The sequence below is a fragment of the Vigna angularis genome, chromosome 2 (genome assembly GCF_016808095.1).
Source record: "Vigna angularis cultivar LongXiaoDou No.4 chromosome 2, ASM1680809v1, whole genome shotgun sequence".
In the NCBI taxonomy this organism is placed as follows: domain Eukaryota; kingdom Viridiplantae; phylum Streptophyta; class Magnoliopsida; order Fabales; family Fabaceae; genus Vigna; species Vigna angularis.
This window is the reverse complement of record NC_068971.1, coordinates 10,266,113-10,278,992: the sequence shown is the minus strand read 5'-3', so window position 1 is coordinate 10,278,992 and position 12,880 is coordinate 10,266,113. Positions and strand designations below refer to the sequence as shown.

At 35.6% G+C, this 12,880-nt stretch overlaps 1 protein-coding gene and 1 long non-coding RNA gene across 2 annotated transcripts; one reads left to right on the top strand and one right to left on the bottom strand.

The window, feature by feature from the left end:
• Positions 1 to 3,539: 3,539 nt before the first annotated feature.
• LOC128195259 (F-box/LRR-repeat protein At3g48880-like) lies at positions 3,540 to 6,631 on the top strand. The gene is made up of 4 exons (XM_052872494.1): positions 3,540 to 3,651; positions 4,246 to 4,359; positions 5,439 to 5,817; positions 6,019 to 6,631. The coding sequence occupies exons 1-4, from the start codon at positions 3,540 to 3,542 to the stop codon at positions 6,629 to 6,631; spliced, it is 1,218 nt and encodes a 405-aa protein (XP_052728454.1).
• A 5,108-nt stretch (positions 6,632 to 11,739) lies between these two features.
• LOC128195622 (uncharacterized) lies at positions 11,740 to 12,558 on the bottom strand. Its single transcript, XR_008247325.1, has 3 exons — positions 12,257 to 12,558; positions 12,060 to 12,142; positions 11,740 to 11,881 (listed from the first exon to the last, which is right to left on the bottom strand). It is a non-coding gene; the product is annotated as an uncharacterized LOC128195622 (long non-coding RNA).
• Between the last annotated feature and the right edge of the window lie 322 nt (positions 12,559 to 12,880).

Sequence of the window (12,880 nt, the reverse complement as noted above, 5' to 3'; positions counted from 1 at the left end):
AGCGTAAGACTAAACACTAATGAGTGGTCCGGCCCGATAGCAGGTGGAACAACATGCCCAACAAATAACAAATATCGCTAACCATAACTCTGATATCATATTAAAAGGTTTAAAGAATAATTTTAATGTATTATTACTATATATATATATATATATATATATATATATAAGATAGTATAATTTTTCATCTATTAAAAAAAATAATAGGTGCACAAATATACATAAATTATAATAATATCTAAATTATAATTAACACAATATTTGATTGCTTAATATGGCTTAATAGAATATTTCACATATGTTAATAAAAAAAAGATAAAGTATTCGGTATTTTGCAAGGATAATGATTCTTGAAGATTTTGTTGCTTTGAGCACCGATTCGGTGTGCAGAGTGAGGAGAAATAATTCTCCGAAGAAGTAGAGAGGAGAAGACTTGTTAAAAGGTGGGGTTGTTGTGAAAGTTTGAAAAGATAGAGAAGATATAATGGTTAGAAATCTTAACATAGAGAGGATATAATGGTTAGAAATCGTAACAGAAAATAATTGAGAAGATATCTTTAAGTTTAGGATATATCTAGGGTTTTAAAATAAAATCTGTTTGGGGAAACCTTTCATAAAACTTACACGGGAGCGGTGAGTGAGGAAGAGGCAAACCTAAGGCCGTACGGTGATAAGGGGTGAAGGAACTTGTCATTTCTTGCGTCAAGAACCGTGAGAATGGAGAAGAACTTCTGGAAACGCAGGTAAGGGGAGTATACCTTGAGGTTTCATAATCTTTTATATTGTTAGAATTGATAGGAATGTATGCATGTATTTTTGTGGTGGAAGGGTAGTATTGCACGTCGTAAGTTTTCGTGGGTTTTATCTTCTGCTAATTTTCGTTTTGTCTATAACAATCATTTTAAGTGTTTTGTCTGTTTGAATGTGAATAAATTATTTTAAAATCGTAAGTGATTAAATCATTTTATGGGTTTCTTTAGTTGAAGAGAGACGTAAGTTTTCTTTGGTTCGTTTCTTTCACACGGCAGCGAGTAGAATTAGGTTTTATTATCTTAATGGCCATGCAGCGAAAAACAAATTTCATTACTTTTTTTGTGTTTATATTTTAAACCTTATTCATTTCTTCCCGGAAGAGTTCACAAGCCAGGAAAAGTGGAAGAGGTGGAAATGGCAACGCAGACAAGAATACCATCTTCTTCTCAAGATCCAAATTCAAATCGTGACAAGATTCCAAAGATTAGTAGTCCGACGAGCACCACCCCGCAGGGCCGGAAGAAACTTCCATCGAGCCTGCAAAAACTAAAGAATGTCGAGGATAAGAGAGCTGAAACCCTAGAGAAGGAGCTCGACGCCTTGTTCCGCAATTATAAGAAAGCCATGGCTGAAAAAGTCTACGTCGAACTGAGCCAGTGCGGTGGTTCACGAAACGCCGTCATAGCGGTTCTGCTGGAGGAGAGTGACCTTCCGCTGTCGAAGCTTGTTGAAGAGATCCACGACAGATTGAACGGGAAGGTCGGTAGCGGTGCAATCGTGCTGGCGGAGCCGGAGCCGGTGACCTATGCCACTGTAAAGACTATTGTATTGGTTGAGGGACATAGAGTGACTTATGGACTGCCTAATGCCGATGCTAATGTATCAGAGGACTACACCGAGTCGTGTCTTTGGTGTTGGGAGGTAGATTGAAAATTCTTGGTTTTTCTTGATTTCTTTATGTTTATTAGATTAAGTATTCAATCGTATAACATGCATTGCAGACGAAGAATTTAGAATTGTTGCCGCAATCTGTCCGAGGACAGGTTGGTGTTCGACGCATGTGCCGGAGGAGGATCCATGATAGGATTATAGCGGTCTCTGGTAATGTGCTCGCTACTAATTACATAAAGTGATTAAATTGATTTATACTTATGATTAAATTGATTTATACTTATGATTAAATTGATTTGTATTTATGATTAAATTGATTTATACTTATTGATTAAATTGATTTATACTTATTGATTAAATTGTGTTTCGGTGTAAATGTTGTCCGGTGTGTCTCTGTTGCTCCTCTGTTGCTCCTGGCTGTCTGAGACGCTTGCTCTTCTCCAATTGTTGTTGTTCATACTCGCCAAAGGAGGGGGAGGTACCTGCAAAGATACTCCGACGCTCAAGTCAGATGTGAGTTATGGAGCCTCAGCTCTCAAGAGAGTGATTATGATACTGCTTTGAAATATTATTCAGGGTCTCTAGAACATAAAGAGAACGTACCTGTACCTTTGCCCTGTTACTGTATTTATAAGCAAAATAAAAATAACCACCTTACCTAAAAATGTGGTTAGTTACTTAACTGTTTAAAATATCTAAGATATTTTATGTAATAAATATAATATCTAAGAAATGTGGTCCGAGTTAACCGTTCCGTTTTGACGTGGTAACTATAGGACTTATGAGTTTGAGGGAGGCTGTATTCGCCGTTTCAATCTGTGGTCTGACGTTTCAAACCAAGGATGACCGATGCTCTATAGCCGTCATAGAAGCTGAATGCTTGAGGCGGATAAGACATGTTGATTGAATGACGAACGTCTGACAATGACGAACCGAATAAGTCGGTTTGACGAGCGGTTCTACCTTTGAGGTCGAACGGGGTGACTAATGGTCGAGCGTCTTACCTTTGAGGCCGAACCACCGACTGTTTGAACGCTCGTACACATGGATCGACGAGCTGTCGAACACCTTTCCTGACTTTGAACGCTTATTGTCCGGTTGAAACCAAAAGGAGGCCGAACGGCCGACTGCTTGAACTCGTACACAGGGAAGCGGTTGAAACCAAAAGGAGGCCGAACGACCGACTGTTTGAACGCTCGTACACATGGGTTGTCAGCGGTTGAACGGTTGGAACGATCCGAACGCTCGACACATAGGTTGTCGAGGTTAGAGACCGAACGTCAATAAGAAAGGTCGACGGAGGCCAGCCGAACATCGATGAGACGGATGGTCAAGGTCGATCGAAGACGGGTGGTCACGGTTGGACGGTCGAACGTTGGAGACCGAGTGGACGAACGTTTTGAGAGGGATGGTGGTTGAGTCCAAGGCGGTCATTGAGACGGGTGTGGATGGCGAACGTGGGTACCGTTTGAGGCCGAACGGCGGTTTGACGCTCGTACACAATGGTTGTTTGAAACCAAAGGGGTTGGGAAGACCGAGTGTTGGATGCTCGACAGAAACCGAACACCTTTGAGGCCGAACGTTGGAGAGTGGACGAAGTGAGGCCGAGTTTGCTCAATCGCATCTGGTGAAAGGTCGGCGCTGGAGTATTTGAGGTGAAGAACCGACTGGAGTGGAGCTCGTTCTTGAGGCGACGGTGGAGCCGATGATTTCGCGGTCGCCTAAATAGACGACCTGTAGCGAGAGTCATGGTCGTAGAAGACGCCGAGCCAATTGTCGCAGCAATTGGTGCTGGTCTGGGAATTGTATCTTGATAAAGATGACGTCAGTGGTGGCGGAAGAAGGAGAGAAACTCGCCGGAGGCTCCATTCGGTCTGGTGATGACAGTAGCGTCAATGGCTGGGAATTGTATCTTGATAAAGATGACGTCAGTGGTGGCGGAAGAAGGAGAGAAACTCGCCGGAGGCTCCATTCGGTCTGGTGATGACGGTAGCGTCAATGGCTCACGTTGGTGAATCCTGGGGACAATGCAGCGGCTTCATCTTGTTGGAGTAGCCTTATCCGAAGAAGTGACTCATTGAGGCCGAGGCTCCTCTTGTGGCTTCTTTGGGATTGCACTCAGCCCCACGGTGGGCGCCAAAATGTTTCGGTGTAAATGTTGTCCGGTGTGTCTCTGTTGCTCCTGGCTTTCTGGGACGCTTGCTCTTCTCCAATTGTTGTTGTTCATACTCGCCAAAGGAGGGGGAGGTACCTGCAAAGATACTCCGACGCTCAAGTCAGATGTGAGTTATGGAGCCTCAGCTCTCAAGAGAGTGATTATGATACTGCTCTGAAATATTATTCAGGGTCTCTAGAACATAAAGAGAACGTACCTGAACCTTTGCCCTGTTACTGTATTTATAAGCAAAATAAAAATAACCACCTTACCTAAAAATGTGATTAGTTACTTAATTGTTTAAAATATCTAAGATATTTTATGTAATAAATATAATATCTAAGATATTTTATGTAATAAATATCTTACTACATAACAAATTGATTTATACTTATTGATTAAATGATTTATACTTTTATTGTAGCTTACTATTTTTTTTTTTCCAGAAACTATAGAAGCTCTGAAAAGGGTAAGGAAGGCCTCGACCAACCTCAGTAGAACTATTCCTGAGGCAGATATCCGCTCTTTAGTAGATAGTTGGAGAAGCAACCATGCACAAGGTGAGGGAAAAGCTGAGATGAGAAAACTCGGTGATATTTTGCCTAATTTCTACGTCTCTTTGTAGATTTGTTTTCAATAAACAATAAAGTCCATTTTTGTCAATGCAATATTTAAGACTTTTACTCAATTTCTTAAGCCACTCATAATTTTTCTCTCGTAATTTTCTTAATTTTTATGAGTGTTTTTTAATAAAATCAAATTACATAGAGACAAAAGTAACGATATTCAAAATCTTAATGTGTAAAACAAAAATATGTAAAATATTGATATAGTAATTTATCACTCAAATTTCTTGAGCTTTTTATAATCCCTATTTAGAATTGATAGATGCATTCGTTTCAAAACTAATACTTCATCGTTTTGTAATTTGTTTTATTGATGGCAATCATTTTAAGTGTTTTGTCTATTTGAATGTGAATAAATTATTTTAAAATCGTAAGTGATTAAATCATTTTATGGGTTTCTTTAGTTTAAGAGAGAGACGTAAGTTTTCTTTGGTTTGTTTCTTTCACAAGGCAGCGAGTGGAATTAGGTTTTATTATGTTAATGGCCATGCACACTAGAACATGATTACAACAGAAAAGATTTGAAGAGATAAAGGGTGAAATTTGGAGAATATTTTAAAAGATTTAGGTTATATCATGAACGTTTAAAAAAAATCTGTTGAATTAATAATCTTGTGGGAGATAGAAGGCTTTGCTCCTTGCATAGTCACGGTGAGAGCAATGGTAGGAATTAATGCATGTGTTTTGTGATTTAAGGGTAGTATTTCTCGTGAGTCTTCATGCATGGTGTTTTCTAACATGTTGTTTCGTTTTGTGGACATCCTTGACTGGAAGGGTGAGAGGCCGAGAGAGAGAAGCCTAGGAGATTTTAGGATGGAGGCTGGTGTAATAGAAGAGAAGAGTAAAGGAAGAAGTAGAACCTAAAATGCATATGGGAAGGGTAGAGGAACAAAGGATGCCGTATTCATTCTATATATATTGAATATAGAGTTTGCATGATTTTTCTTATTTGATTTGGAACTTATTTATGAAAAATTAAAACTGATTATGTAAAAAAATTCATATATTTGCAGGAAAACGTGAACAAATGGAGAATATGGAATCAACATTTCGAAAAAAGCAGAAAGTGAATAACGATTTGATATATGATATTCTTGTAAAAATCTTTTTATCCCTCAACGTTGTGGATGTTGCAGTTGCCTCCCTAGTTTGCAAATCTTGGAATAATGCTTGTCGGGACCCATCTCTATGGAACAAGATTGATCTCTCCCGACTCCGTTCTTACTGCTTCAACATACCATTCAATAAAGTTGGAGCTTACAGACACTCAAGTTTGCAGATGAATCAATTCTTGAAACATCTTCTTGATCTGAGTAATGGAAATACCACCTACATTATATTCAATTTTTATGTTTACCTAACCAATGAACAGTTCATCATGGTGGCACAAAGGTAAAGTTTCCCTCAAAAATCTTGACAAAACCCATTCTACTTCTACAACTATAAGTTTAATGCTTGGTAAATATCTTGGAAAATATTCATTCTACTTTTACAACTACAAGTGCTTGGTAGAAATATATTTAATAAAAAATTGTTTTTGAATTTGGAAATCTATTTGGTATTACACGGTGTATGCATGTTTTTCTTTCGTAGGACCCCAAACCTGAAACGAGTTGTTCTACCAAAGACGGGTGATTTCTTAAGAGCAGGAGTGGACACCGTACTGAGCTTATGGAGAGGTCTTGAATCCATTACCACTACTTCTGCTGTGTCCAATTATTACATGATCCTAGCTATTGGAAAATATTACAACAACGTCACCGAGCTGAAATTTTCTGATGGCAACTTTGAAGAAAAGCATGCTTTGGCCATGACTAAATACATCCCGAAGTTGAAGATATTGAGCATTCGGCATTTAATAATTAGCTGGAAGGCATTGTTGTGTGTGCTGAATTTCTTGGAAGATTTGGAGAAGGTGAACATATGCAACAGTTTGATTCTGGACACAGCATATCCTCGAGCATTTGTAGAGATGAGTGAGCTAAAGGACCTTTTGCCAACATCGAGTATGGAAAAGCTTATATATTGTGAAACAGGAACGTGCTTGAGGTGCATGAATGGTAGAGACACTACTCGAAGCAGACAACCAGATGGACCCCTTGAAGATATATGGGGAGAGGATGAAATAGCATCTCTTGTACATTTGCCTCAACCTTCTGAGGCTGAAAGGTTTGCTACCAGACATGTAAGAGTGCTACCTTCATGAAAAGACTGATTTACAACTAAAGTTGGTGAAGAGTAGCTACATGATCATAGTTAATTATCTAAGTTACTAGTAAACAAAGACATTTTTCTATATTTAAGTGTTTTTGGATTGCATGTGTCAACATATTTCAATGTTTTCGATCTTGCTTGTTTGAACAATATTTACTTATGACATAATTCTAATATTCGTGGGATTTGACTTGTATAGATTTTGATTTAGTCCTTTCATGTTGATCTTAAATTGTTTTGTATTTTCTATATCATCGTTTATAAGCTTAAAATAGGATCTTATAAAAAAAAAAAAGAATATGATTCGGGTACTTAATTATCTAGAGTTCACAAAATAGCGTTAAAATTTTGTGGATGTCTAAACTCAAGTTCTAAATATTGAAACAGTTAAAATTTTTAAAATTAACTTTTAGGATTACTTCATATTTTATGTCATTCTTAAATTAAAGACAGTGTTTTATTTTTAAAAAATCGATATATTTTCTAAGTTGATTTTCAAATAATACATTGGATTCAAATAATACTTTAAGCGTAACTCAACCCCACAAAACCGGTTTGTAAGGTGAAATTTGCATCTACTTATATATTATAAATTTGTTTTATCTATAGTCGATGTGGGACTTGCAACTAGAGCTGTCAAAATGGGTCACCCCATCGGGGCACCATGGGTTGGTCATTTTTACTTTCTGCTTATGATAAAAAAAGGGAGAGAACATTTCCAATTAGTACAGTTATTACTAACATGTTTATATGTTTGTAAGTCTAAAATCTATGTAGAAAATTAGAAATTCTTTTAATCAAGAGATTTTTTATCATCATCAACAAGGAGAAGATTGTTACCAATGAGGAGCATTGGTGTTTTGAAGATATTATGGTTTTGATGATGCTACAAGATGAAGAACTTGAAGACTTTTGTTGTACTTATTTTAAAAGCAATTTGTAGAATTCATTGTATAGGAATTACTTTATTGATGTAAGAACACTTAGAAGTTTTCCTATTTAGAGAGTCTTTGCGCAGATAATCAATTATCATGAGCCTCTTTGGAAAAGCGTTGCTCAAGCAAATAATCGATTATTGCTCAGGATAATCTATTATTCCAGTTTGAGTCGGTATTGCCCAAGTTGTGCAAATAATCGATTATTCCCCAGGATAATCGATGATCACCTTTTTGAAAACCCCATAATAACGGACACAAAAAATCGATTATCATTTATGATAATCGATTATCACTGGCAGTTGAGAGATGTCTTTTTAGGTTCTGACTCTGCACGAACCTGGGCGTATAAACAGAGGTCTTCACAGCTCTTAGAATTTAACTTTTCATTTTGAGAGTATTAGAACTTTGTGCCTAAGTGAAGCTATCTGAGAGTGAAAAGGGATCTATGCCATTTGAGAATACAGTTTGTCTGAGGAAGTTCTCAAGTAATAGAGTTGCTTAAGTCAAGTCTTGTGAATAGGAGAAGCTCGATCTTATAATATAAATATTTCAATCATGTATTTCTGCAATTTATAAATACCATTATCCCGATGTCATTAATTCATTTTTTCCTTAACTTCTTCAAAATCATCTTTCTCATTTTCATAAACCTTACAAGTATACCATGCTTACTCACGAAGCCTTATGGTCAGACCGCTCTCTGCTTGCTTCCTTAAGCCTTACCTGTATACTATGTCTTACTTTCTTAAGCCTTATGGTCAGACCTCTCTCTGCCTGCTTCTATAAAACTAACGAATCATATGTTTATGTCAAAGTCTTATGGTCAGACCACTTTCTGCCTGCTTTCATAAACCTCGTGTGTTACTTTGCTCATATCAAGGCTCATGCTATAAACCGAACATACTACTCCCAGTAGTAACCATCATTTCATAAGTAATGATTTCTTATATCCACCCCAACATTTCATAAAATCAACGAATCATACCCGCTTATCCACCTAACTCAATCATGTTCATTCTTTAATCATAAATTGACAATAACCTGTTTTCGTGTCAATACCCAAAATAAAGTAAACACATATTGCCAGATATCATACTTCATATTATAAACTCATCTTTCCCATAACGAGTATAACTCAACATAATTTCACCAATCAAAGGTCATAGATCAGCCAAAATACATCAACATGTCTTAGGAACTACATATTAAAGTTTGGGCTCAATGTAACGGTAAATGAAATATATCTGAAGTTTTTACCATGATAACTTAAGAACAAAAATATAGTGTTCATCATACTTTTCAAAATTTCAAAATTTATTTCTCAACACATAGACTTTTATAATTACAAATCCGAACGATCAAATTATAGTAATATATCTTAGGAATCATATATCAAATTTTCAAGTTGATCTAAGGGTCAAATAGAATAGAATCTATATTTTACCGAGAGGACTCAGTAACAAAATTACAGGGGTAATTAATTTACTCAAACATGCAGAACTTATTTCTCCAAGTACAGACTCTTAATTAATGATCACTACAAAAAAAAAATCACAATTACATACGGTCAAAATCCGTATATAACATCCAAAATCCATATATAAAATTGTATTATATACGGATTATATACGAATAAAAATCCGTATATAAAATAAGCGTAGCTAAATTATATACGAAAAAATTCGTATATAAATTACATACGGAAATATCTGTATATAAAATCTGTATATAACTTACATACGAAAAATCCGTATATAATATCTGTATATAACTTACATACGAAAAGAATCCGTATGTAATTATTTATTTCCAAAAAAATTAAAAATTATTTATATATTATCATAAAATTTACACATTAAAAAAATGTTTGAATAACTAATTTAATATAAAATATCTTTTTATAGCATTAGTATCTTTATACTTGAAACCAAAGTGGAACTAAAAAGAATCCACTGTCAAATATATAACTCATCCAAATTTTAGATTTATAACGTGTAACTAAATTTTTCAACTAACTCGAAATCATAACCTATTATATTCTAATATTAAATTTCAACTTTACAGTATGTCAAGCCATTATGGGCTACACCGTTAAAACCAAAATAAAATTATAAAAACTAATTCCAACAACTATTTATTTACAAAACAAGATTCCCTGTCATATCTAAGATATTGCTCAGAGCTCGCTCCTTGGCTTGTCTTATCTGACCATCCATGTTTTAAAGCAAATGAGACAGATCAACATTACCTGCAAAGCAATCAAAAGTAATCAAGGAAAATTTAGAGCCAATACCAAACACTATGGACAAACACAAAAATAATTTTCGAAAGTATTTAAGTGAAAAATAGTTTTAAAAAATAGAAAAAGAGTTTTAAAAACTATATAAAGGAGATAATATGACAGGTTTTGTATCACAATGAGACTAGTCAAAATCTGTCTTGCAGATTCACTATCGACATCCATGTGAACTCCTCTGTAAATTTCTTTAAGCTCATTCTGCCTCTTAAACACCAAATTTTCATCTTACTAGCTTTGACAACATTTAAGAACCCTTTTAAGAAATGTTTATCCATCCCATGAAAGGTTAAAAAAACCTAAATAAGAATGAAGATATTCCTGCATAAACGGCCTTTCCAAGATAATAAATCATATTAAACATTTCATGGTTAATTAGGAAGGAAGCAAGATGAACATATAATTTAACCAATGAAATGCTACCTATTTAGATGGATTAATACTCTTAAATGATGGTAACAACAATGGTCGATGTTAATCATATCATTTCCATAACTCCTTAAAAAGGTGCTGCAAAGGATTTCATATTGAAATTAGAACACTAGTGTCAACATTGTGGATATTGTAATATTAAAATTTGTGGTAAGAATGCATTTCAACAAAAATAACTTTAAACATAAAGTTCATATTAAAAGGAAATTAATGGGGTACATTTGCAATAAGCCATAGTTATATTTCCTATGTCTGTAGATTGCACATTAATGGATATAAAAACTAAAATAAAAATTAAAAATTCTCAGCAAAAATTACTTTGGTTTACATAAAATTGTTTCAAAAGCACATATTTAAGAACTGCTAATTTTTAAAATTATAAAAAGTCATTTAAGTGATTTTTGTTAATGTAAATTATAGGTTTACAAAAAATATAAACATGCAACAAATAAAGGAAAGCATAAAACATCGGTGGACAGGATTATGATATCCAACTTAAGAAGCTCTATAAACACTTCAGAGAAGCTCCACCAATTAGCTTATTTAATACTTCATAATTTCTTCTAAAAATATACTACTTTTTTTTTTAACTTTTATATATAGTGTTTCTTCTTATAAGGAGAAGAAAATTAGAAATAAGTTAGGCCAAAAACTATCTTAATCCCAAAGCTTGTCACAGCTTACTTAGAAATTGTTTGGGTTCTTGATCCCGAGGTATCAGAATTTTCAAACTATCTGAGAACTTTGCTTAACAATGAAACGTGCACATGTGACTGCCAAATTGTGAGATAACATCAACAAGGCCACCATAGCCTCCAATTGCCATAACCTAAAATGAGTTTCGCAGTAATGCAACTATATATCACATAAAGTAGAGAGTAACAAGGAGTCCGCCAGCATGTTTGAGCAGACAACTGGTACTAAACACAATTAGCAATGATTTTGAAACAGAACATACCCCTATAGGATGTAAGCAGATAGAAAAAGATGACGAACGAGCACACTATCTTTGTGAAAGGATCGTGCCATTCATGTCAAAGTGATTGAGCAGAGGATTTGTACCAACTGTCAAAATCTGAAAGTAAAATACAAACAATTATCGTGTTGATGGATACAAACAAGAAAGGTGGGACCAAAACCAAATTGATGGATACAATAAACTTGATTGGTGGAGAAATAAATGTAGCATCTAGCCAACCTGTCGTCAATTATCGTGATGACATCCTCCCATGAACGCAAGCAGTTAAAATTGATTCAAGGACAAAAGGAAGAGCTGCCAACACTTCCCATGCAAGAAGGATAGGTCTTTGAAAAGCATCTTCACCAGAATTTATGAGAGAGTTACATCCATTACAACTAGTAGGTGACGAAGAATTGCTTGATGAAATTCCAACCTTGGTTATTTTCTGATAAATCATGCTTAAAATCATATTAAAAAATCATGCCAGATTGCTTGATGAAATCTGGAAACACCATTCTAAATTGTTTCATGGAAGTATCTCATCTCTGGTCTCATCTCATCTTGTGGTCTTAGGGGGGTCCTCTTGATTTCATTTGTACGGAAGCCAGCTTGAATCTGCACAACATAGACAAAAGTAACAAAAGAAAATTGTCAACAATGTCATTGACTCAACGAAGCCTTTGTTTCTTTTCACCTTGAACATTTCTTCTTCTGCAGAATAAACTCCAAACAAAGGCGTGGTTAATGCAGTTTGCTAAACCAACGAAGATAATCCTAGTGTTTTGATACTTACCTCCCTTAGCAAGGCATCATCAAGCTCCTGCTTATCATCAGGAGTTATGTCTTTGGCATAAAATTTAGACAGAATTCCTTATCCTACAATGCAGATCAAAACCAGAAAGCTCAATTTTGGTGTCCTGAACCAACTTAAACAAAGAAAGTATAAAATTGAATAATGAAGCTGAAAAACACTATACTTTTGTAACAAACCTTGCGTGCTTTTGATGCAAAGATCTACGAATTGATTGAGTAGGATGAGTAGTAAGAACCAGATCAACAGTCTGGTTTTTCATGCATCAAAAACTTCCTGAGGAGACTTCTTCAAGCCAAATACAAGTTTCTTGAGAGTTTCTTCAATGTTTGATTCTGTAGTTGCATTGTTCTCATCTGCAAAATCTCCTTTCTTCACCTTGTTCCTTCGACGACGAGAAATCTAGACCTCCTCAGCCAAGTTGGCCAAGTTAAGCATGTGGGAAAAGGACATGGCAACAACAATAGAGTCCCCTGCATCCAAACTATAGCCTTCTCCATCGAATCCACCGATTACATCCTCATTTTGGCATCATTTCACCGATTCAGCCGTTGAATCTTCCTTTTCCACCGAACACGCGACCTAATTCGCATTTCTCACAGAACAATCTTCCTATTTTTCACTTCTCTTCGAACTCTTCCCGCTCCTGGAGTATTATCACAAACCTAGGGCGCAGAGGGCTTGAGAGAGGGACAATGAGAGCAAAGAGTGCTTCAGAGAGAGATGTGAAATCGCGAGGGTTCGAGAGAGAGATCAAATAGGGTTCGAGAGATAGAGAGAAGATCGAGGGTTTTGAGAAGGAT